Genomic DNA, 27,530 nt, shown 5'->3' on the forward strand with positions numbered 1-27,530 from the left:
TGAACACAAACATTTTTAGAAGAATATTTTAGCTCTGTTGATCCTTACAATGCAAGTGAATGGTGACCAGAACTTTGAAGCTCCAAAAAGCACTTAAAAGCAGCATAAAAGCAATCCAAATGACTCCAGTGGCTAAATCCATGTCTTCAGATGCGATATGATAGGTGTTTTGACTATTTTAATTACAATATTTGGGCGAACTATCCTGTCAAGAAGATTTTTAGGTTTCATGAGAATGTTTTTTTCACAGTGCATGTGAATACCATCAATACGGTAGTTATTCAGTACCATGGTATATATCAAATTACCATGGAATTACAGCAGCTACAAAATCAAGTCAACATCATATTTAAAAACATTTGTAAATAAGATGTGTACACACATAGGAAGGGCTTGTAAAAGTTTACATTCATGGTAAAAAGGACTTAAATATTGATCTGTATCTCGCTTTCATCTATCCTTTCCCTTCTGAAGACATGGATTGAACCACGGGTGTTGTATGGATTACTTTTATGCTGCCTTTATTTGCCTTTTGGACCTTCAAAGTTCTGGTCACCATTCACTTGCATTGTATGGACCAACAGAGCTGAGATATTCTTCCAAAAATCTTCATTTGTGTTCAGTAGAAGAATGAAAGTGACACACATCTGGGATGGCATGATGATGAGTAAATTATGTTTTTTTTTTATTTCTGGGTGAACTTTCATTCACAAGCATTCGTAAGTGTTTTACTTCCATCTGCACTGTTTTCAATTGTTTTCTATTTAAACATGGGCTGGATGGATGCCTTTGGCTAGTGTTGTGCCGAAATTTGACCCCCTGCAGATTCTGACTCCTCACTACCTGAATGGCTCTTATCCCTAAAGCCCACCCCTACACCCACCCCTAACCCTACCCATCATTGGTCCTTACCGTTAAAGCCCATCCCTACACATATCCCTAAACATAAGATTATAGGGAGTCCAAATTCGGCAAAAAACATTTCTGAGACCGTGTCAAGTTAAAAGACACTTTCTACTTATTGCACTGTGTTTAACTTACTGATAATTGTATTTTAAAAATGTTTGTGATGAGGACCGGCTGACTTATTTTGTTATGGACATGTAATCTTGAGAGACCGTGAAGTGGTTCATAAGACATGACATCTAGCTCAGCAATATAGGAAATCGGTTGCATAGGACAATGATAAATTGTATAGTTTAGCCGTCAATTTACAAGATATTTACTCTGCAGAATGCCTTGATTGACCAATCTGAATAAAGTATACCCGAGGGCAGCATAATAATGTGTAATAATTGTCACGATCCTGTCACTCCGTCAGTCTGGGTTTTTGTCTGACAGGACCGTGGCATCATCATCCCATGTCTGTCATGTGTTTTGTTGTCTGTCTTTGTGCGAGCGCACAGTTTCAGTTGTATTCCCTGCTGTGCGCTCTTCGGCCTGTCTTGTTTCATGTCTGGAGTATGGTGTGTGAATCATGACTTCCTGTCTGATTCGGTTTCGGTGTCGAGATCCGGACACTCGTGCTCCATGTCTGTCTGTTATTGACGTGGGTGCATTGCGCTTATGTCATCTTGGCAGCATGCACTCGCATCAATAGTTTGTCTGTCTCTCGCGAACAATGGTGCGCCTCGCGATGCGTGCCCGGGTCACGAACTGTCTTCACGTTGAGCTGAGGTTCGGTAACTTTGGTCTGAGATTTTGGGTTTGTGTGTGGCCGAACTCTCATCATGTGCAGTTTGCCTCGTGATGTACGCTCAGGTTTCATTGCTACGCATTGTCTCGTGTTTTGTCGGTTGGCATGGGCGTATATTGCATTTATTGTCTTGGCGATGTGCGCTCATGCCATTCGGGTGTTTTGTTGTCTTGTGAGAGCACGTGGCTTTGGTTCTGTATTGCTGCATGTCTCTCTGTCTAACATCATACCTCGCCTCCTTGTTTGCCCATTTTTAGTCGCACCTGCCCTGTCTTGTTAACCTGTTGATTTCTCTCCCTGTTTTAGTCTCCTCCTGCCAGTTCATCTTGCTTCCAGTCTTTTGTGTCTAGTGTTTCCAGTCGGTCTTGTTTCCAGTCCCAGTTCTGTTCGGTCTGGTTGGTCCTGATTGCACGTTTCCCTCTGCCCCAGCCCTGGATTAGATTTAATTTGTTTTTCCTCTTCAGGGTTGTTTATGTATATTGTTTTCCCCCCTTGTGGGAGTTTTGGTTTGATTTTTGCCCTTTTGTTTGTATTAATAAATTCATTTATTTTAACTCTGCATTTGGGTCCTGAGCCTCTTATTCATGACAATAATGTTAAATTTGCAGCATATTGAATTTATCATAATTACAAAATGACAACACAGAGACTCTACTCTTCGTTGTTCAGTTCCTTGGAGCCAGAAATGATTAGTTATTATGGCAATTCTCATAATGTCTAAATTGATCTATGTGCAGTTTTGTGGAGGATGGCATCAAACTACTCAATGCATCCGTACATTTAAACCCCCCCAAAAATGTGTCTTTGTAATCTTTCGTTAGAATTTAATCACTTGCTCTATCACACCGTTGTCACGAAAAGAGAGCTGAGCCGGAAGGCAAAGCTCTCGATCTACCGGTCAGTTTTCTTTCCAACCCTCACCTATGGTCATGAAGGCTGGGTCATGACCGACAGAACTAGTACAAGTACAAGCGGCTGAAATGGGTTTCCTCAGAAGGGTGACTGGGCTTCTCCCTTAGAGATAGGGTGAGGATCTCAGTCATCCATGAGGAGCTCTGAGTAGATCCGCTGCTCCTTTGCGTCGAAAGGAGCCAGTTGAGGTGGTTTGGGCATCTGGTAAGGATGCCCCCTGGGCACCTCCCTAGGGAGGTGTTTCAGGCACATCCAGCTGGAAGGAGGCCTCGGGGAAGACCCAGGACTAGGCAGAGAGATTACATCTCCACACTGGCCTGGGAACGCCTCGGGGTCCCCCAGTCAGAGCTGGTTTATGTGGCTCGGGATAAGGAAGTTTGGGGCCTCCTGCTGGAGCTGCTGCCCCAGTGACCCGACTTCGGATAAGCGGTTGAAGATGGATGGATGGATGGATGGAACTTGCTCCACCTCTGAAATGACTTTCTTTTTCGGATTTAACCCCTCCCCTCTAACCACTTATCATATAGATAATAAAATCAATTAAGTCATGTCATATTAAACAGCAAAATGTGTAAACACATGTAAATGTGTAAACCTGTATGACTTTTTGTCTTCTGTGGTTCAGAAATTATGTTATCCTTAGTCACATTCATTATCATTGTATGGAGAAAAGATGTAAGGAAAGTGACTTAATTACGAGTTCAACAAAGATAATGATATTTAACTAAATTAAATCTGACATGTTGTGAACGTAGTTTAAGTGTTTTGCTTTTGCACCTTCACCTTATCTATCTGCTCCTGTCTTTGGCAGGTTAAAAATTAATTAATTGTGATTATATGATGTAATGTTATTGCTGGTCATCATTCATGCCCCATTAATCCATTCTGCAATTTAAAAGACATTCTCTTGATTAAACAGAGATTTAATTTCATGTCAGACACATTTAGAACATCGTTACATTAAAGCATGATGCACCCTGGTTATGAACTTACTGTTGCCCTGGCAGGACCGTGTGTTCAAGAGAGACTAAAGAGGCTTGTGGTAGCTGTTACATCTGGGCTGCCCTATCGAAACCTTGGTTTGCTTTTCAAGCTTGTCTTCAGGATCTGTAAAGCTCTATATTCTTTAAACAAGTCACTGGATGCATCAGTATTACTATGCTCAAGTTTAGAGATTTGAACAAACCAATAACACTAAAACTTTGTCACATTCCCGCACTGTTTGTGCTATACTGACATGAATGATACCTCAAATTATGTGACTTGTTGAGGGAAGATGTGCTATTACCTTTCTGTACTTACAGAAAACGAGGAACGTGTCAAAATAAATTTTTGTGGTAATCAATATTTTTTGTCACAAATGCTGTCGATTGAACTTAACTTGGCACACAGGTCCGGTTGTAAGTGACCGCCGTGCACAAGTTACCACTGTCACCTTGTCAGGTTGGGGTTTTGTCTGACGAGGACCGTGGCATCATCGTTCCATTTGTTTTGTTCCAAGCGTGTTGACGTTTGTGTTTCAGGGTTAGGCTGGCACCTGAAAACAGCATTTCCATGGGAACCATGAAAGTCATGCAAACTTTCAGCTGGTCGGCTGCACTACGTATACTTATTGTTGTATATAAATCCTTAGAACTGTTTCTCTGTTCCTCTGCTCTTGGGTCTGTTTTTCTCACTGATGCACATTACAGAACAATCCAGCCAAGCATGGACCCACTGCAGGAATCCACTCTTCGCTCCGCCCTCTCTCAGCAGGGAGCTTTGTTGGGACGTCAGCAGGATCAAATCTCCGGATCTAACCAGGCTGTGGAGACGATGGCTTCACAGCTCAGGTCTGTCGTGCAGCAGCTCCGACTATCTCCCGATGCTGGCCCCTCTCAGGAAGCATCTTCACTGGCTCCGACGGTTCCCCATGTTTCTAGACGCTCAGAAGCCTGTATTCCTCTTCCAGCCCCGTATTCAGGTGAGGCTGGTTCCTGTGGCACATTCCTTTCACAATTGTTATTGTTCTTTATGTCACAGTCCTCTGCTTTCCCATCAGAGAGAATGAAGGTGGCTTCCGTCATTCTGCTCATCACTGGAAGGGCCACTGATTGGGGAACCGCCATGTCGTCCTTAGCATTCGCCATGGAGCTCTGCCGAGTATTCGATCTGGCCCTGCTGCAGTGTAATTAACCTATCACCGCCTGGAGGAAGAGCCAGGTGCCTGCTCCTCAGTTGCTGACAGCGTCCATGGCCACGGAGGCCGTTCCCCTGCCAGCATCCACAGCCACAGAGGCTGATCTCATGCTGTTGTCGAGCACTCACGGCAATGGAGGCTGTTTCCCCTATCCTGCCTGTGCTCTCGACCATGGAGGTCGTTTCCCCTTTCCTGCCTGTGCTCACAGCCACGGAAGCTGTTGACCTGCCCCTGCCAGTGCCCACGATTATGGAGGTCGTTCCCCAGCCAATGCCTGCGCTCAGAGCAACAGAGGCTGTTCCCCAGTCCATGTTGGTCCTCACTGCCACAGAGGCTATTCCCCAGTCCATGTCGGTCTTCACAGCCACAGAAGGTGTTCCCCTGTCTCTGCCAGTGCCCACAGCAGCAGAAACTGTTCCCCCCAGTCACTGCCTGTCCTCACAGCCACGGAGGCTGTTCCCTTGTCACTGCCTGACCTCACAGCCATGTAGGCTGTTTCCCAGTCCTTGTCGGTCTTCACAACCATGGAGGCTGTTCCCGTCACTGCCAGTGCTCATGGCCACGGAAGCCATTTCTCAGTCTCTGTCGGTGCTCACGGCCAAGGAGGCTGTTCCCCAGTCTCTGTCGGTGCTCACGGCCACAGAGACTGTTCCCCAGCCTCAGTCGGTGCCCCCGGCCACAGAGGCCGCTCCCCAGTTGCAGCTGCCAGTGCTCATGGCTGCGGAGGCCATTCCCCTGTCGCATCCATGGCCATGGAGCCCGTTCCCAAACCGCGACCAGTGCCCACGCCTGAGCCACCCACAGCTCCACCCTCTGAGCCACTCCCCCTGAACCCTGGCATTTTGTTGTCTTGTTTTCTTTCTGTTTGATGTTCACTTTGGAGGGGGGGGGGGGGGGGGTGGGGGGTGTACTGTCCTGTCAACTTGTCAGGTTGGGTTTCTGTCTGATTGGACCATGGCATTATTGTCCCCTGTCTGTCTCATGTTTCGTGTACATTCTTTGTGTGAGCACACGGGTCCGGTTGTTAGTGACCGTACTACGTGAGTTACTGCCGTGCGCTCTCCAGTGCTGTCACGGTCCTGTCACCTTGTCAGGTTGGGTTTTGTCTGACGAGGACCAGGGCATCATCGTCCCCTGTCTGTCTCGTATTTCATGTATGCTCTTTGTGTGAGTGCACGGGTCCGGCTTTTGGCTATTACGGTGTGTGAGTTACCACCGTGCACTCTCTGGTGATGTCATTTTCCTGTCACCTTGTCAAGTTGCATTATTGTTCCCTGTTTGTGTTGTTCCAAGCATATTGACTTTTTCTTCCTCATGTGTTTCAGGTGCCGCTGGCACGTGGAATCAGCGTTTCCATGGGAACCCTGATTGTTTCCATGGGAATGCTGATCATGCCAACTTTTAGCTGGCGAGCGGCAACTGTACCTTATTTGTTCATGCCTGTTTTAGTCCCCTTGTGTGTCATGTCCTTGGCTGGATTGTTTAATGTCAGTGTCAATGTCAAATCTTATGTGATCTTATGTGTATTGGCAAACTGTTCAAAAGCTGAGTCCAGCTATGGCAAAAGCACGTTCACCACTTGCTTCAGTCTAGACCTAGGTACAATAAGAAATCTTTGCATCCTCAATCTAAGAGCTCTGGAGGGATTATCTACTAAGTAGATCAGGGAGATAAGATGGAGCTAAGTTGTTTAAGGACTTATAGACAAATGAGAGAATTTTAAAATCACCTCTGAAGCGGACTGATAACCAGTGTAGTAAGGGCAGGCTAAGATAGGTGTAATGTGTTCACACTTCCAAAGACCTTTCTAGAGTCTCGCCGCCACATTCTGGACCATTTGTTGCCTGAGCAATGATGATGAGTTTATTCCGTAATACAGGGAATTGCAGTAGTCTAAACGGGACGTAACAAACGCATGGATCACTCTTTCAAAGTCTAATAAAAATCCCAAATTCTTTACACACATTTTAGCTTGGGAGGCAAGGTGTCTTAGAAATGAGGATGTTATGCTTGACCATGTCAAATGCTGCACTGAGGTCTAAAAGAACAAGGATTAAATTATCCCCAGAGTCAACAGTTAATAAAATATCATTTAAAACTTTTAACAAAGCAAACTCTGTACTATGAAATGCTCTGAAACCTGACAGAAATGTCTCAAATATAGAATTTGCATTCAAGAAAGATTGTAATTGTAATAGAACTGCTTTTTCCAATTATGTTAAATGTTAAATGTTGCTCAGTTTTGACTGATTGTTTGAGTATTGTTGTTTGATGTGAAGTAACAAACCTCACTCTCTGTTTAGCTGGTCCTGTCTTGTGTATGTGTTGGTTGCCCGCATGTCGGGTGTGTGGTTGCCTTCTAGTTTGCTGCGTGTCAGCTGAGCTTCCATGGAGGATTCTTACTCAGTAATTATGTTTACTTATTATTGTAAATAAATCCTTTGACCTGTTCATCTGCTCTTAGGTCTGTTTGTCTTGCTGACGCATGTTACATACTCCTTTAAAAGACTCCATTAAGAAGAGTTTTATAACTTGTACACATTTTTAGGTCCATAAAGTATGGCATAAATATTTTATTAAAGGCATAAGTATATATGTCAATATATATTTCAATAAACACATACATCATGAAATTTGTCATAAATAAATAAAAAGTACAATAAATAAACAAAATATATATATATATAAAAAAGATACATTTTTATATTAAAAAACATGTAAGTCCATTGGAAAATTTATTTTATATTTTATTTTCATTTATTTACTGACACATTTAATTATTGAAAGATATATTGACATAAATATTTATTATTTTAATAAAGATTTATTTATAAAATGTTTATCTTGGGGCAAAATCGGAGCAGTGCCACCTAACTAAAACCCGAGCCTCATTTACTTTTTGGGACACTGGAACACATTATGAAAGTGTCAATAAGTAAATAAATCATGAAATGTGTCTATAAATAAATAAAATACATTTTCTTTGGACTTTGATGTGTTTATTGACATATATATATATATATATATATATATATATATATATATATATATATATATATATATATATATATATATTGATTCATTGACATATATTTATAAATAAGTATTTTATATATGTATTTTATAAATATATATTGACACATATATTAATGCTTTTAATTCAAAATGAATATGTTAATATGTCATGCTGAGTCGTACATAAAAAATAACTTTTGATTCTTTAATTCTAAGAAAACCATGTACTGGTGTTTTTATAAACCATAGAAACCAACATGCTGATCTGAAGAACATTGTAATGTAACATCAACAATTGTATTCATCTCAAAACTCCAAAGGACCACATAGTCAACTGAAAAAAAAATAAAAATACACAAAGGTTGATTTATTATTATGATCTTGAACAATCCTTACTCTCAGATGAGCAGTTTAGATCTCTTAAGTTTAAGGTAAATTAGATGTATTTTAATGATCTATAGTATCAGCTCCTTGATGCTGTATGGTTACTGTGAGCAATGTTGTCATATAGGCTGAATTAGAGTAATGCTGTTAATGTCAGTGAGGTTTTAGCTAAGATTTGGGATTATAGAGAGAGGATATAATCCTCCATCTTTCAATCTCACAGCGCACTGTTAACAGCTAACCTGTCAGTCAATGGAGAGACCAGAACTGAAGCCTGGATTATGATGCTAAAGAGACACACACACTCTCTCCAAGGACTAACCGTTAAACTTTATTTATTTGCTGGTTTGCAAAGGTATTTTAAGGATTTATCCAGGACCACAAAGGCAAAGTTTTGTCACGTGTGCAACCATACACAAGTCAAGTCATTTTTATTTGTATAGCGCCTTTCACAACACACAGCTTTACAGAAAATCAGCATTAACTAAAAGATGAAACTGTAATATCTATAATGTTTTAGAGTCGTCATTGTGTTGTTTGATCAAATATGCTTGTGAAGTGTGTTTAAAAATAAGTGATTCAATAATGATTGTATTTATAACCCCTGTGAGCAAATGGGTCTCTCTGATAATGGGTCATTGAGAGAAACCAGACTCACTGTATGGGCCAGTTCCCCTCTGGCAAACATCAGGAATATTATGCCAATATTACTTATGTATAGTTCAAGTCATGGTTTAAAATGATTAAACTAAGTAAGTGTTAAGGGTCAGTGTTTAAACAAATATTTTGGATTAAATGTATTATTAATGACCAATGGCTTTGAAGTCCATCCTGGATTAACTGCAGACATAGATGCAATTGTCCTTGTTAGTTGGCTGATGAAGGGTTTTGCTGGCAATGAATTGATAGTCTATTTAATTTCAAGAGTGTAGTCCATCATTAGACCGAGGTGATGCAGGCAGAGATCAATGAGGTGCATCGCAGTTCAACCTGGCCGGTAATTTCGGTGAGGTCTATCCTAAATCCAAGGTTCAGGCAATGGCATATGAAGTAATCCGTGTCTTATGGTTGGAGTTGGCATCAGTTCATCCCCTGAAGTCCATCGTAATAGACTGAAGTGATGTTTAGCTGGATCCTGCTGCTATTAGTCTTCATAACTCAGAAACACGAAACAGGAATGGTGCTGGATCCAGCCAGTTCTGGTGACCTCAGGATAGGAGTCTCGAGGTTGAGACAGGGAAACAAATAGAATAATATTAGCATAGATGCCATTCAATTTAATGCAGGGTTATAGATCACAATCAATGTTTCTGGTTCCAGCAGACCTAACTAAAGCAGCCTAATTGTGAGTTGAAGGATTAATTAGGTGTATGCCTGGCTAAACAGATGAGACTTCAGTCATGTGAGTGTGTGTGTGCCTGCATCTCGGGCAGTGTTAGGGAGACTATTCCATAGTTTAGGAGCCAAATATGAAAAGGATCTACCTCCTTTTGTGGAGTTTGATATTCTAAGAACTATTAACAGGCCAGAATTAAAGAATGTGGTGGAATATAGCGTGGTAGAAGGTCACTTAAGAACTGCGGACTTAAACCATTCAGTACTTTGTATGTAGTTAACAGAGCTTTGAATGGTCTAGCTCCGCAGTACAACAATCATTTGTTGTTTAAAGGTGTCATATAATGAATGGTACATGCACTTTTTCAAGTTGATTGTACTGAAATGTGTGTTGGCTGTGCCTGTACACAACCATCCTATTATGATAAAAATCCATCCAGTGTTTTGGTTTTAATCTCCTTATATATTTTCCCCTGCCTCAAATCGAGCCGTTCGACCGTGTGGCGTCACGCGGTCGGACGCCTCTCAGGATTGTTGATTGACAGCAGTGTTTCAACACAGACCGCCCTCGCTCGTGAGCGAGCTGTCAATCATAGTCCGTCATCATTGTTGATACACTGGAGCAGAATGAGCCTAAGCGATTGTGGTGTTCTGTTCTTCGGTGTAATAACGAACACAGGAGTCATTTTGATGTTCCTAAATCTGAACCGCTGAAGACGCAGTGGCTGAGTTTTGTTTACGATGGGAATATTCCCCACGAGCAACGTCAATGCGTTCATGTTAGCGCGAATCATTTTTCACCAGACTGCTTTATAAGCGAGGGTCAGTATAAAGCTGGTTTTGCTAGAAGCTGCTGCTGAAAAAGATTCGGTACCAACTATTTATATTCCCTCTGCACCTCCAGAAGAAGTAAGTGTAACGTTTTATTAACCTTTATATTAGAGAACGGAGGGGCGGGGTGACCAAAGCTCATTATCATTTAAAGTCATATGCTCTGAAACGGCGTGCTGAAAACAGAGCTGTTTTTGAGCAGGTAAAATTAGTGTTTTCTTAAAATTCTAATAAGAATTTTTAATAAAAGTATATTACAAAGTTTTCATTTAGACCCTAAAGATTCATATTAACTTGTACAAAAAATGGCATTATATGACCCCTTTAAAGATACAGATGCCTGTTCAAAAGGACTTTTTAAAAGAATTTGCTCTGTGGATTGTGCTAACATCTACGGGTGTCCTACTAAATTGACTCTGTTCAGGTTGACAGTCACAGAAACTTTGCCACAAACCACACTTGTAACGTTTGATGTCAAACATTCCTGATTATCTTATAGCTCAGGGGAGCATGAATTACTGCTGTCTTTTATGTTCAAATCAGGATTCTCTCTGAATCTCCTTCTGTCACACTCACCCGCCGACCTGCTGACAAATGACCTCACATCCATTACAGACCTCATGACACATTAGTGATGAAAGAGTCTGTAACGTATATGACATCCCTATTTCTCTCCTCTCCTCTCCTCTCCTCTTCTCTTCTCTTCTCTTCTCTCCCCTTCTCTTCTCTCCTCTTCTCTTCTCTTCTCTTCTCTCCTCTCCCTCCTCTCCCCTCTTCTCTCCTCTTCTCCTCTCCTCTCCTCCTCTTCTCCTCTTCCCTTCTCTCCTCTCCTCTTCTCTTCTCTTCTCTTCTCTTCTCTTCTCTTCTCTTCTCTTCTCTTCTCTCCTCTCCTCTTCTCTCCTCTCCTCTCCTCTCCCCTCTTCTCTCCTCTTCTCCTCTCCTCTCCTCTCCTCCTCTCCCTCTTCTCTTCTCTCCTCTCTCTCTCTCTCTCTCCTCTTCTCTTCTCTCCTCTTCTCTCCTCTCCTCTTCTCTCTCCTCTCTCTCTCCTCTTCTCTTCTCTCCTCTCTTCTCCTCTTCTCTTCTCTTCTCTCTCCTCTTCTCTTCTCTTCTCTCCTCTTCTCTTCTCCTCTTCTCTTCTCTTCTCTTCTCTCTCTCTCCTCTTCTCTTCTCTTCTCTCCTCTTCTCTTCTCTCCTCTTCTCTCCTCTTCTCTTCTCTCCTCTCTCTCTCCTCTTCTCTTCTCTCCTCTTCTCTTCTCTTCTCTTCTCTCTCCTCTTCTCTTCTCTTCTCTCCTCTTCTCTCTTCTCTCCTCTTCTCCTCTTCTCTCTCTCCTCTCTCCTCTTCTCTCCTCTTCTCTCCTCTCTCCTCTCTCCTCTTCTCTCCTCTCCTCTCTCTCTCCTCTCCTCCTCTCTCTCCTCTCCTCTCTCTCCTCTCCTCTCCTCCTCTCCTCTTCTCTTCTCTTCTCTTCTCTCCTCTCCTCCTCTCCTCTCCTCTCTCCTCTCCTCCTCTCTCCTCTCCTCTCCTCTCCTCCCCTCCCTCTCTCCCTCCTCTCCTCCTCTCTTCTCCCCTCTCCTCCCCTCCCCTCTCCTCTTCTCTTCTCCCCTCCCCTCCCCTCCTCCTCTTCTCTTCTCTTCTCTTCTCTTCTCTTCTCTTCTCTTCTCTTCTCTTCTCTCCTCTCCCCTCCCCTCCCCTGCCCTCTCCTCTCCTCCTCTTCCCTTCTCCCCTCTCCTCTCCTCCTCTCCCCTCTCCTCTCCTCTTCTCTTCTCTGTAAGATGCGCAAATGAGATGAGCATTAGATCAATATGAAGACACAGAATGAAGGATGGGTGGGCGGATAAACGGATAGATAATGCCCAGTGGGCTGCTTCTGCTGTCATCTGACTCAAACAATCTGTTCAGACAAGTTGGTCGCTGTGTGTCCGTCTGTTGCTGTTACTGACTGTGAATAACTTCAGGTTTTACACAAACTCCTATTTAGGACAGATAGAGACACAGAGAGAGAAAGACAGAAGGGAAATGATGGAGGATTTAGAAGACAGTGACCAAGACACAGTCTGCGGTCAGGTTTGGTTTGTTTGAGTGTGATTCTTTCAGTGATTGTTTTTGTTGTTTGGTGATGGAGCCCCAATGGCAGATTAACAAAAGATTGGATATCCCCGATCACGTGCATTACATCATCGCCTGCCTCATCCTCATCATCGGCACTTTGGGGGTTACAGGCAACGCACTGGTCATGTTCGCTTTCTACAGGTATGAGTACTCCGTTCTGGAGTGTGTTGTTTTCCAGCCGGTGCAGTTATATGCTGTGTTGGAACTAAACCTGTTGTGTGATGTCAGAAGTTTAGTTTTTTAATTTTGTAACGCTTTATAATAATTTTCATTTACTACATTAACAAACATATTAATGAATTGTACATTTTGAGTTTGATACAATTTGCATGACCTTGCATGGACTTTTTATTATTACCAATATTTTAGGTTAAAATGTATATGAATGTATTAGAAAAAGTGTACATCTACGAATATTCTTTGAAGTTGTTTACTTTTAATCAGCTTTTAGCCTACACAACAGAAAATTACAAAATATTTGCGGTGTGACAAATTAATTTTAGAAGTCAATGTTGGGTAAGTTACTTTAAACATGTAATCCACTAGAAATGGCTAATTCTTTAAAATTATAATCGGATTACTTTAGAGGTTACTTATTTAAAGTAATCACATTACTTATGACTTTACTTTTCGCTTACTTTCTAAAACGCTTTTCCGATCAACAAATTCAAAATAATGTCTATATATATATCCTCCTTGTTCATGCTTTTCAGCTGTCACAGAAATGCAAACAGATGTACATACTATATTTATTTATTGAATAATTTTTTCTCCCCAATTTTGAATGCCCAATTCCCAATGCGCTCTAAGTCTTCATGATGGCGTAGTGACTCAATCCGTGTGGCGGAGGACGAATCTCAGTTGCCTCCACATCTGAGACTGTCAATCCACACATCTTATAACGTGGCTTGTTGAGCACGTTACCGCAGAAACATAGCGCATGTGGAGGCTTCACGCTATTCTCCGCGACATCCACGCACCACTTACCACGCGCCCCACCGATAGCGAGAACCATATTATAGCGACTACAAGGAGGTTACCCCATGTGACTCTACCCTACCTAGCAACCGGGCCAACTTGGTTTCTTAGGAGACCTGGCTGGAGTCAATCAGCATGCCCTGAATTCGAACTCGGGGTGGTAGTCATCGTCTTTACTCGCTGAGCTACCCAGGTCCCCCCAAACTAACTTAATTATTTTATATTATTATTTTTAAATATTTTATTTTATTAACCATAGTAATGTACATAAATGTAATTACATTATTATACAAGTCTGTCATTTGAATCTGATTACAAGAATTTTAAATGTAATGCAGTACACTTCTTTTGTGTACTAAAAAGTAACTCAAAGTAACCATTTCATTTGTAATCAGATTACACCCAACACTGTATGAAGTGTGCAAAAGTATTTCATGTTTACTATCCATTGTATTTACTTAACGTTCTGGTAAACATAAAAATAATATTTTTTATCATGTATATGTAAATATTAAATGTATTCTTATTTAAATGGTTTATTATAAACAGAATAAATATATTAAAACTACAAAATAATAATCAACAACAAATAGGCTATTATGAAAACTACACATCCTCGTATCCTTTGCTATGTTTTGTTGGGGTAGATAAGTCCATTATAAGCTCTCTCTGTTTGCATTCATTCATATTAATTTATTCTATTTCCATATAACAAAGAGCTAAATGCATTAAAACATTTCATAATATTTAAATGCATTTTGTCACCCTGGAGTTACACACTGTAAAATCAATGATATTTAAACAAAGTTTGAAAATGTGAAACAGTTTCACTGTTAATTTTTCGACAGATTGTCTCCCCCAGCTGTTGGATAAATCCCTCTATGACTCGTTTATGATTTTGACTTTAATTGTTTTAGTGAATTGGGTCAGTGAACAAAAACTAGAGCAGTCACTGAAACACTAGGGGGGAAAAATATCCTGTTTTACTTTTACTCTACCCATTTGCTGAGATTAAAGTTACACACATGAAAACCCCTGTAGGACATCCCTAATCCTCATTTTCCATAATGGTTCTTTATTTGTGTTCAGAATAGGCCATTGGTGCTATAGAGATAAAACTAATTGTGAATGAGGTGTGGAGAACAAGTTGACGCATTGCCATAAATGGATGCAAATGCTGTAATCATAGGCTTCTGTTGAGTGGAAGAAAATTGATTGTTCTTCCATGAATGCTGGAAATTCTTATAACTGCAGCACCATCAATGGAAAGAACAGCAACGGCTCTTTTGATCTGATTGATGAACAGATTTGACTCCTGCTTTGCCAAAAAACTCATTTATCTTTTCTTGCTATTATCAGAATTTCACCTCTAGCCATAAGAGGTGTACAGTATAATTGATATCAATGAAATGTTTCTTATCACATGATTGTGGGTTCTCTAGCAACACTTGTGTCTATTATGAATGAGTGTTGGTGAATATGTGCTTTAGTCTGATTTATGATAACAGTATTTTCAACTGGCACTGTAATTAGGTGTTTCTTCAACTTCAGGCAGATTTCAACTTTCTTTTATTTGTTGCATGAAGTTCTCATTAAAACTGAATTGGAAACTCTTTTACCAGACATTCATCATTTATTTCTGGTACTTTTCATATTCAATTTACAGTAGGTATAGATATGACTGATTTTGCCTTGTTCCAGATCCAGACATTCAATACTAAACTATGAAAATGTATCATAAAAATAAGAATTTTACATGATTAAAACTATAATAATCTGAACACAGAGTGAAATAAACATACAGTAAACCATTTCCCCACCACACTTCTGCCCTTCAATAAAAAATAAAAAAGTTGTATACTTGTTGACTAAGTGTAGAGCACACTTAAGATGAAATACGAGCCAGCTGGTAGATAGCTGTACAGTGTGTAAACCTCATTCCCCTGACCTCAAGAGGCGCACTAGCAACTTATGCTAGTGACTGTAGCCTTTAGCCTCATTGTTAGCACGCCTGCATCCCATGCTAGAGACACCGGTTTGAATCCCGCTCGGAGCTGTTCGAGCAGGACCGATTACAGTGGTGCCGTGACCCAGATGGGAGTGAGGTTTAGGGGGGGTGAGTATAATGGGAGCCAGCTGGTATGCACTGTAGCTTTGCAGTGTATAAACCTCACTCTCCTGGCCTCAAGAGGCGCACTAGCAACTGACGCTAGAGGCTGTAGCCTTTAGCCTCCTCGTTAGCGCGCCCGCATCCAGTGCATCCCGAGCGGTTCGAATCCAACGCGGTTTGAACAGGATCGGTTGCAGTGGTGCCGTGACCCAGATGGGAGTGAGGTTTAGGGGGGTGAGTATAACGGGAGCCAGCTGGTATGCACTGTAGCTTTGCAGTGTAGAAATCTCACTCTCCTGGCCTAAAGAGGCGCACTAGCAGCTGACGCTAGATGCTGTAGCCTTTAGCCTCCTCGTTAGGATGCACGCATCCCGTGCAACCCGAGCGGTTCGAATCCAACGCGGTTCGAACAGGACCGGTTACAGTGGTGCCGTGACCCAGATGGGAGGTTTAAGGGGGTGAGTGTAACATGATCCAGCTGGTAGGTAGCTGTGCAGTTTGTAAACCTTACTCCCCTGGCCAAAGAGGTGCACTAGCGACTGACACTAGTCTTCTCGTTAGCGCGCCACATCCCATGCTGGAGACGCCAGTTCGAATCCCACGCAGAGCGGGTGAAACAGGACCGGTTACACAATATTAATTGACAAAACAAAATTACCTAGTGTGAAAACATTTTTAACGAGGCTTTACTTTTTTGAACTCCACAGAAGTGCAGAAGGTACTGAATTACAACAGTAGAAGAAACACATAATGTGTGTTAACCACAGGCCTAAGATGATGACCATGGTACTTTTTAGTACTTTTTTTGGTGAATGACATAGCAGAATTGTAAATTATGTTCTTGCTGGGTTTTTTTACAACTCTAACGGTGGGACAATTAAACTTGATTTACAAGTGCAAGGTTGAATAAGGAATGTCTTGTAATAAGAAATAAATGTGCTTTTCTTTATTACAGTAATAAAAAGTTGCGGAACCTGCCAAATTATTTCATAATGAACCTGGCAGTCAGTGATTTCCTCATGGCGATCACGCAATCTCCAGTCTTCTTCATAAACTGCCTTTATAGAGAGTGGATGTTTGGAGAACTGGGTAACATGATCAGTTTTTAGTATTTATTTAAAAATAAATAGGCTTACATTTGTTGTGCTCTAAAGTAGACTTAATTTCTTGTCTGAAATATACAGTATGTTCACAAACGATATTGAACATTGCAGCAGGTTTAATCTGACTTTGTGTCCACAGGATGTAAAATATACGCATTCTGTGGTGCTCTGTTTGGCGTCACCTCTATGATAAACCTGTTGGCAATCTCTATTGATCGTTACCTGGTCATAACCAGACCGCTGCAGACCATTCAATCGAACTCCAAAAGCAGAACCTCTCTTGCAATCCTGTGCATCTGGCTCTACTCGCTGGCCTGGAGCCTCGCACCTCTGATTGGCTGGAGTAAGATTTCAATAATTCAATAATTCAATAAAAAGTTACTTAAAGGGATAGTTCACCCAAAAAATGTCTGTCATTATTTTCTCAACCTTATTTTCATATCAAACCTGTATGCTTTTCTTTATGTAGTGTAACAATAAAGGAGAATATCTGAAGAATCTTTACGCAGCTCTTTTCCATGCTACAGTTCATATGGAGCACAGCTTTCGAGCTAGTTTTGGTCAGTCCAAAAGGGGGCGCTATGTCACGAAAAAAGTTTCCTCTTAAAATGCTTAGAATCTGAACTTTTCATAGATAACCATCATTTCTGCATTTATGTTACACAAAATAACAATGCCTGAAAACATCCGCATCGCAAATAAGCACCACCTAGAGGTAATGTGGTCGAAATATTAACACGAGTGTAAAAGACTTTCAGGGGAGGATCTTTGCTTGTTCTTGGGGTGTTCTGAAAAAATTATACACATTTTTGGCCATTAGTCCACAGTATGTGTAAAGTAAAGATGCGTTACTTTTCTCAAGTGTGAGAAAATAATGAACTTTGTGTGAACTCTTTCTTTAACCCCAGGTTGCAATACAAGTTTTAACCCTTTAATAAGTGTAATAAGTGAAATAAACAGCATCATGCTTATTTAATGTACATGTGCATGGCTCATGTAAATGCTTTCAGGTTCCTACATCCCTGAAGGTTTGATGACATCATGCACATGGGACTACACGTCACCATCTCCGGCCAACAGGAGTTACACCATGATGCTCTGCTGTTTTGTCTTCTTCATTCCGCTGGCCATCATCCTTTTCTGTTACCTTTTCATGTTCCTCTCTGTACGACAGGCCAGCAGGTCTGTGGTCCTCATGTTGCTTCCAGTGTCTTCAGTTTAATGAGAGCTCATTGAAATGTGATTGTGACTGTATATTATGTTTTGTGTTTAGAGATCTGGAAAGGCTGAACTCAGTGAAGCAGCAGTCAATGAGGAGTGAATGGAGACTGGCTAAAATAGCAGCAGTGATCATCGTGGTGTATGTCCTGTCCTGGGCACCTTACGCATGCGTCACCCTCATCGCCTGGGCAGGGTAAGTGCTGAGCGCACACACACACACCATAGACTTCAAATGTTTTATATATACAATTGACTATAATTACTATAAACTAACCAAAACCAACACTGTTTGAAACAAACACAAAAAAAATAACAAAAAAAATAATTATATATATACACTCACCTAAAGGATTATTAGGAACACCATACTAATACTGTGTTTGACCCCCTTTCGCCTTCAGAACTGCCTTAATTCTACGTGGCATTGATTCAACAAGGTGCTGAAAGCATTCTTTAGAAATGTTGGCCCATATTGATAGGATAGCATCTTGCAGTTGATGGAGATTTGTGGGATGCACATCCAGGGCACGAAGCTCCCGTTCCACCACATCCCAAAGATGCTCTATTGGGTTGAGATCTGGTGAATGTGGGGGCCATTTTAGTACAGTGAACTCATTGTCATGTTCAAGAAACCAATTTGAAATGATTTAAGCTTTGTGACATGGTGCATTATCCTGCTGGAAGTAGCCATCAGAGGATGGGTACATGGTGGCCATAAAGGGATGGACATGGTCAGAAACAATGCTCAGGTAGGCCGTGGCATTTAAACGATGCCCAATTGGCACTAAGGGGCCTAAAGTATGCCAAGAAAACATCCCCCACACCATTACACCACCACCACCAGCCTGCACAGTGGTAACAAGGCACGATGGATCCATGTTCTCATTCTGTTTACGCCAAATTCTGACTCTACCATCTGAATGTCTCAACAGAAATCGAGACTCATCAGACCAGGCAACATTTTTCCAGTCTTCAACTGTCCAATTTTGGTGAGCTCTTGCAAATTGTAGCCACTTTTTCCTATTATAGTGGAGATGAGTGGTACCCGGTGGGGTCTTCTGCTGTTGTAGCCCATCCGCCTCAAGGTTGTGCGTGTTGTGGCTTCACAAATGCTTTGCTGCATACCTCGGTTGTAACGAGTGGTTATTTCAGGCAAAGTTGCTCTTCTATCAGCTTGAATCAGTCGGCCCATTCTCCTCTGACCTCTAGAATCAACAAGGCATTTTCGCCTACAGGACTGCCACATACTGGATGTTTTTCCCTTTTCACACCATTCCTTGTAAACCCTAGAAATGGTTGTGCGTGAAAATCCCAGTAACTGAGCAGATTGTGAAATACTCAGACCGGCCCGTCTGGCACCAACAACCATACCACGCTCAAAATTGCTTAAATCACCTTTCTTTCCCATTCTGACATTCAGTTTGGAGTTCAGGAGATTGTCTTGACCAGGACCACACCCCTAAATGCATTGAAGCATCTGCCATGTGATTGGTTGATTAGATAATTGCATTAATGAGAAATTGAACAGGTGTTCCTAATAATCCTTTAGGTGAGTGCAGAGCCATATAAAGGAGAGTTGCGACAACGGAAGTTCTAAATGCTTGATCGTCACGTGATTCACGTAGACTTCAGATAGTTCCAGGAAGTGCTTTTGCGGTCATTCCAAACTGTTAGAGTAGAGTGACAGAACTGCGATTTCTGGTAATTAGTAGTCAATAAATGCATTTATTTTATATATTTATGTAACACACCGACATGTATGTAGCATGAGTATGTTGTTACAGCGATGTTGTTTTTTTAAAGATCAAATCAGCTAATATTTGAGGATTAGTGTTCGCTTACCGTTATTTGCCTCAATTTATTTCAGGCTAGGGTTTCTGTTGCCTTTTTATGTTACCTCATGTTCATTGTTTTCACTAATCTCATGGTAACTAATGTCATATTTATGACTTTTCAGATAGTACAGAGATAGGCTGGTGACAGGTGATTTCCAGCTCGCACCACACAATGGGTCAATGAACTATTAACTATTAGCAGCAGTTACGTAAATGTAAAATTTAGTGAAATGAAGCTTATTGTTTGCAATTCTATATATAGTAATATAATTATTTATGTATTATAAATATTATATATCTAATGTATAATTCTTACAATACTTATTCATACAATATATTCAGCTTTAAAACAACTTAAGCATACTCGTATATAAACTGCCGTTCAAAAGTAATGAGGCTGAAAATTCAGCTTGGCATCACAGGAGTAAATTACATTTTAAAATACATTAAAATAGAAAACAGTTATTTTAAATTGTAATAATATATTACGATATTACTTTTTTTAGTAATAACAAGAGAACAGATTTTACAATTAATAAGGGTGTCCGTTACTAACTTTATCCAGCTCCAATCCTTGCCTAATCTGTTAGTTATCCGATAACATCCCTTATCTCCTAATTTAATGAGTAATACTCAACTATAAGGTTTTAATTTACAAGTTATTTTTATTTAGATGTACTGATAATATACAGAATAAGATAATATTATTCTTTAAACGTCTCACCTTTTAAAAGTGCGTCGCAAACGGTTTGTTCTGCTGCATCTCTACGGCGCGGCATGTGTTTGCTGCTACTTCCGGGAACTATTGAGAGGCTCCACGAGCCGCCATTGCTGTAAAAAAACGTTCCATTGGGATCAATGGAGTTGTCGCAACTCTCTCTCTATATGGCTCTGGGTGAGTGTGTATATATATATATATATATATATATAAAAATTAATTCTTGCAATTTTATGTTGATAGAGCCTAGAATTCTGCAGTGTACCTTTAACTTTAACATCATGTCATTTTTACAGATGAGGACATCCCAAATATACCCAAAGAAAAATGTTGTCAAATTTAGCTCAATGCTGGCAACAGATTTGTCTAAAAATGTATAGGGGACATTTTCCGAAATTTGGTTTCCCACGATAAAAGTAAACCTTGCATGGTTTTGTCTCAGACTATGCTCAAATAATAGCACATAAGTACGTGACCATACATGCTCTGTAAAATGATGGTTTAGTACAGATATTTTGACCATGTGATGCGAGCCAAAACAACAGCTCACTTGTGTAAGCCCCGTGTCCAGTGTACTACTTTGTTGTTATTTGTCCTGTTGGCAAAACATGTTCTTTCCTTTCAGGTCAAAAAGCTAATTTTGACTGAAAAATCTAAAAGGTTTTTGCCCCAAAAAATTGAAGTATGATGTTTCTAACAAAGTATGAAATTTTGAGTATGAAATGTCATTGAGATATAGGGAGGACCTGGGCTAGTCGTCACACTTTTTTGCTCCAGTGGGTATTTCTCAAGGTATTTTTATTTTCGGAAGTGAATTTATGTATTGACACATACCTTAAAGTTTTGACAACAACAAAGCTTTTGAACGTTTCCACCGTTATTGCCCCGTTATAAATAGTATGTACTAATCTTCATATATCGCAAATGTTATCTGCAAATCCCCTGATTACTGTTTATCTGGCACTTTTCAATGTATATCCCTCTTGTTATTGTGTCTTTACTTGTGTGTGTGTGGAACTCTATTATCTGTTAATCTCTGTACAGCTGTGAGAAGAAGTGATTAGAAAACATCCTAATCTGTCTCTATGCCTGAATGCAGTGTTGCACTGCTTCCTTGCTGCGCTTTCTCAGTGACCTACATGTGTTTAAGTGTAACCTATATTTGAATTTTGTCTGTTTTGTCTACTCTTTTCTCAGGCATGCAAACATTCTCAACCCCTACTCAAAAACACTGCCTGCGGTCATCGCCAAATCATCTGCCATCTACAACCCTTTCATATATGCAATAGTTCACACCAAATATCGGTAAATTAAACATCAAACATGCACGCTTCGAGCAAAAATATGTGAAAATAGGTTAAAAAAATAGTTATTGAATAATTTTTATGCATACTGTTTTTATGATTTCAGATTAATAGAGAGACAACATGAACTATTTGTACATTAAAGTTAAAAATAAAGATAAAAACTTTTGTCCCATTTGGACTATATAAGTGACAAATTTAAAAGTTGATCAGAAAACGTCAAAGAATTATACACTTTCCTTGTATACATTCAGATAATTAATGTTGATAAAAAATAAATAAATGAAATAAAAATTTGCACACTACCAATTTACACAATCGTGCAAATGTATTTACAAACCCAGTCACTCTGTAAATCTTTTACTCTCACAAAACCTCTCCGAGTCCCTGTTTAAGTAGTTTTTTTCCTTTAAATCTCATGACTATTTCTTTATTATTTTACTTTTGATCGAATGTGTTTTTTATGTAATTGATATGTTTTTTTTATTTTTGTTGAATTTTTTACTTTTCTTTCTTATACTGTATATACAGTATATGGCGCAAAAATCCAAGCAGCTCGGATTTGTTTGATGGTTTTTAATGGGGTTCAGGTCTGGAGATTGTGCTGGACATGACAGTGTCTTGATCTGGTGGTCCTCCATCCACACATTGAACGACCTGACTGTGTGGCATGGAGCATTGTCCTGCTGGAATAAACAATCCTCAGAGTTGGGGAACATTGTCAGAGCAAAAAGCAAGTTTTCTTCTACGATAACCTTGTATGTGGCTTGATTCATGCGTCCTTCACAAAGACGAATCTGCCGAATTACAAGCTTGCTGAAGCACCCCCAGATCATAACCAATCCTCCATATATATATATATATATATATACACTGATGGCCAAAAGTTTGGAATAATGTACAGATTTTGCTGTTTCGGAAGGAAATTGTTCTTTTAATTCACCAAAGTGGCATTCAACTGATCACAAAGTATAGTCAGGACATTACTGATGTAAATACAGCACCATCACTATTTGAAAATAAATCTAGACAAGTCCCATTTCCAGCAACCATCACTCCAACACCTTATCATTGAGTAATCATGCTAAATTGATCATTTGGTACAAGAAAATCACTTGCCATTATATCAAACACAGTTGGGAGCTATTTGGTTTGTTAAATGAAGCTTAACATTGTCTTTTTGTTTGTTTTTGAGTTGCCACAGTGTGCAATAGACTGGCATGTCTTAAGGTCAATATTAGGCCAAAAATTGCAAAAAAGAAACAGCTTTCTCTAGAAACTCATCAGTCAATCATTGTTTTGAGGAATGAAGGCTATACAATGCTTGAAATTGCCAGAAAACTGAAGATTTCATACAAAGGTGTACACTACAGTCTTCAAAGACAAATAACAACTGTCTCTAACAAGGACAGAATGAGATGTGGAAGGCCAGATGTGCAACTAAACAAGAGGATAAGTACATCAGAGTCTCTAGTTTGAGAAATAGACGCCTCACATGTCCTCCGCTGACAGCTTCATTGAATTCTACCCGCTCAACACCAGTTTCATGTACAACAGTAAAGAGAAGACTCAGGAGGCCTTATGGGAAGAAATGCAAAGACAAAGACACTTTTGAAACAGAAAAACAAAAACAAAAGTTTAGAGTGGGCAAAGAAACACAGACATTGGACAACAGATAATTGGAAAAGAGTGTTATGGATCTTAACCCCACTGAGCTTTTGTGGGATCAGTTAGACTGTAAGGTGCGTGAGAAGTGCCCGACAAGACAGCCACATCTATAGGAAGTGCTACAGGAAGTGTGGGGTGAAAGGTCACCTGAGTATCTGGACAAACTGACAGCTAGAATAACAAGGATCTGCAAATCTGTCATTGCTGCACGTGGAGGATTTTTTGACGAGAAATATTTGAAGCAGTTTAAGAAGTTCTGAACATTTCTTTCAAATTTTAATAGTAATTTTTCATGTTATTAATGTCCTGACTATACATTGTGATCAGTTGAATACCACTTTGGTGAATAAAAGTTTCAATTATTCCAAACTTTTGGTCGCCAATGTATGTATATATATATATATATTAGTTAAATGTTTGTTTTCGAAAAGGTGAGGTCCACAAGGGATTCTAACACTTCCTGCATATCTCTTTTCTATTTTGTATTCTTGCTTTGTTATTTTATTGTTAATATGTCAAATAAATAAATAAATAAAAATACACTAAATAATAGTTAATTTATCCTTCTATATAACAAATACAAATAAACAAGGCACCATAAACAAATCACAACTATATAAGTAGTTGTGTAATTATGAATTAATTCTGCAACTTTATTAGTTTCACTAATAAACAGGTCAAGTTTTTATATTGAGATTTCCAGGCCTGAACAAGTGATAAAAATGTATTAAGTCATAAAAAGTCTTAGTCCTAATCTAATTATTTTTGTTGTGCTCAGCTCTTTGTGATAAAATGATTAAACAAATCTAAATCTTTATCCAATATTGACTAACTGGAAAATCATGGACATTTGTTGGTCAAAAGGTGTGTGAACCATGTACAGAAAATCCCCAATTTTTTATCAATACAACTATTCATCTGTCTCTCTGCAGAGCCACATTAGCAGAGAAGATACCTGGTTTATCCTGCCTGTCTCGCTCTCAGAAGGACTGTCTCTCTTCCTCCACTAACAGTGACATATCAGTTCAGGACACCAGTATGAGCAGACAGTCTTCTGTCTCCAAAAACAAACTCCACACAACCAAAGGCAACTCCTGTATTATGGTACAGTACAATAGCCTTGTGTTCTCATATGATAAATGTAGTCAAATGATCTCAACCAGACCAAGAGAAAGGGTCCAAAAGCAAACAACCTTACCAACGCTACGATTCTAAAATCTTGGTCTTGGTTTGATTAAAGGGATAGTTCACCCAAAAATGACAATTCTCTCATCATTTACTCACCCTCATGCCATCCCAGATGTATATGACTTTCTTTCTTCAGCAGAACACATTTGAAGAAAAATATAAAAATATCTTAGCTCAGTAGGTCCTTAAAATTCAAGTGGATGGTGATTCGACCTTTGAAGCTCCAAAAATCAGTCAGCATAAACGTCACCCATACGACTCCACTGGTTAAATTAATGTCCTCTAAAGTGAAACAATCACTTTTACTGTGAAAATGATAAATATTTATGTGCTTTTTAACTATAAATGATCACTTCCAGTCTGCAGCAGTACGCGAGTGTCACATAATCGCTATGTTCATGCTAACAGACACACATGCGACACACCTGGAAGGCATCTTCGTTTACAACTGAGTAGGAGGAACGCTGTACAGAAGCTGCATTGGTTTTGGTTTAGATCTGTATGTACTCACAATCAGGGCTGGATAGGCAATCTGGCATACCGGGCATTTTCCCGGTGGGCCGCCGCACTTTGGGGCCGATCCGTGCCGCACTGGCCAACGGGCGAACCGAGCGGGCCGGTGGGTCGGCCGCGAAACGTGCCGAATGTCCGCCGCGTCATGCAGAACGGAGCACAAAACGGTGCCGCGATATGCAGAAAAGGACAGCGAACCACCCCGCCCCCGTATGAACTCCGACCTCTTGTGAATGCACATACTGCTGCTGACTTAAAGCGATGATTGATAGTTTAATAGTACTTAAATATTGGTCTTTTTCACACCAAAAGTGATCGTTTCACTTTAGAAGCCATTAAGAGTCGTATGGATGATGTTTTTGCTGACTGTCTTTGATTTTTTTGAGATTCAAAGGTCTGATCACCATCCACAAGAAAGTCATAGGCTCCGTTTCCACCTTGTATTAAGATGCGTTTTGGGTGATCTGATCACATGTGGTCAGGTGAGACACATGGCTGTTTACACCTGGTTGTTTAAATGTGTCTCCTGTAACCACATGTGTTCGGATTTGGAGGGGAGGGTCTCTGTTTCATGATGACATCCATCAATCACTGTGTCATTGTTTTACTGCATGATAATAAAGCAGAACAAAGTCAGAAAAGACAAAGAAAGCATGAAAAAAATGGTGCACTGGTTCTCCCAGATTCGGTTGAAATATAATCTAAGCACATACGCAATGTCAAGCAGAATTATTTTAGTGGTTTACCTGTATTAAAGGAGCTTCAGGTGTCCGTGCTTGTCATCTGTGTTGATATCAGACACACTAAAGAAGCCCTGTGAAGCTCTCGTTATTGTGTAAATATCCCATGCGTTGGGGACACATGCGTTTTTGACCACATTCATATGTGTTTTCTATGAACCGATCACAAAACGTTTTAGACCCCACTTAGTCCTGTATTTAGGGCTGACCACATGTGTTCAGACCACCCGAAATGCATCTTAATACCAGGTGGAATTAAGGGGTCATATACATCTGGGGTTGCATGAGGGTGAGTAAAAGATTAGGGAATTTTCATTTTTGGGTGAACTATCCCTTCAAGAGCAAGGCATTTTTGTTTTTCTCAAGAGAGAAATTGTAAAATTGACTAATCTTACAAAATTACAGAAAATATTTAGTTTTGGGTTATAAACCTGTGAATAGGGGATTTATACAATACACCAATAGCAAAACATAAACTAAAAATATTAAGTGCACCATTGCAGTTCATCTATTGGTATTTTTATTCATGTTGACACTGTTGATTCTCTCTTACTTGTAAGTGCCTCATAATGTGTGTATGTGTGTGTGAGATTACAGGTAATGGGAGATGTGGAGCTGGACCTGATGGAGAACAGGTCAAGTATATCCAAAGTTTCATTTAGAGGCTCTTCCAAACAGAGGAACATCATAAAATGCTCCTCGCTGATGTTGGAGAAGGTGAGATTTAATTTACACGCAACATATTGAATGAGTTAAATATGCATCACTGACTTCATGGAGTTCCTAACAAATATTCAGAAAGGGGGCGTGTCCATTTAAGGGTGTGTGTACATTCAACCAATCAGCTCTACAGGTAAATAAAAAGCTATTCTTTTGCCATCCCATCTTCTCCACCTATATTTTAATAACTAAGTCCAGAGTCTAATTTTTAGCAGGTTTGATGTTCATTCCAAACCTTTTTACCATCTCTCAATGGTTTTTCCTAGACAGCAATTAGATTAAATTGAGATCAAATGGATAGTTTGCTGAAATCTCCTGCTTCTCACATTGCTCTCCTTAGAAAATGTGCCCGTAATCTCACATGTGTCTCATCTAGAGTTTCAGAAGAAATCACAATAATGTCTCAAACTCGTTTCAGATTTGCCAAAATACCAAAGTCTGCAATCAACAGTCAGTGATCTCAATACATACTCAAACATTTCTCATTAATCATTTAATAGCTAAAAACTCTTATTTGTGTCTGTTTGTATTTCTCTTAAGTCATTTTAGAAGAAACATTAGAGACCAAGTTGACACTAAACTGTATGAGCAGTGTTGTAAATGATATTTTCTGTCTGTGTGTGTTGGTGTTCTGTAGCATCCTGTCCAGATCAAAGAGTCAATCAGCCTATGTGAGCGTGATCTTGTGTCTGGATCCCTCGCCATGGCAACCGCACCAATGGTTGTTCAAACTGACTCTGTGACCCACAGCTCCTCTGATGCTCACAAAATCATCATCAGTCCAGCCTCAGAGAGCAACTTGTGAGAAGATATGGAGGAAAAGTCTAGATCTCACCATCAGCACTCAAGGAACATAATGTTTGTCCTCACACACATAAACTGCCCAGCAGAGTGACTGGAGACTATGGAAAGATTTCTCATGTGAACTCTAAAGGCTTTTTCACTTGCTTAGTCTTATCAATTAAGACTAGCT

At 40.0% G+C, this 27,530-nt stretch overlaps 1 protein-coding gene across 2 annotated transcripts; it reads left to right on the forward strand.

Moving 5' to 3' along the window:
• Nucleotides 1–12,266: 12,266 nt before the first annotated feature.
• Nucleotides 12,267–27,457, forward strand: opn4xb (opsin 4xb). 2 transcript variants are annotated; one of them, XM_052096164.1, is made up of 9 exons: nt 12,267–12,600; nt 16,503–16,636; nt 16,790–16,993; nt 17,661–17,832; nt 17,924–18,064; nt 21,622–21,729; nt 24,329–24,500; nt 26,435–26,554; nt 27,195–27,457. In XM_052096164.1, exons 1-9 carry the CDS (start codon nt 12,467–12,469, stop codon nt 27,360–27,362), a joined length of 1,353 nt encoding a protein of 450 aa, XP_051952124.1. In that variant the 5' UTR covers nt 12,267–12,466; the 3' UTR covers nt 27,363–27,457. The 2 variants fall into 2 exon arrangements, with proteins under 2 accessions (XP_051952124.1, XP_051952135.1); XM_052096175.1 differs by lacking the exon at nt 21,622–21,729.
• Nucleotides 27,458–27,530: the final 73 nt, after the last annotated feature.

The sequence above is a fragment of the Xyrauchen texanus genome, chromosome 3, assembly GCF_025860055.1.
Source record: "Xyrauchen texanus isolate HMW12.3.18 chromosome 3, RBS_HiC_50CHRs, whole genome shotgun sequence".
NCBI lineage: Eukaryota > Metazoa > Chordata > Actinopteri > Cypriniformes > Catostomidae > Xyrauchen > Xyrauchen texanus.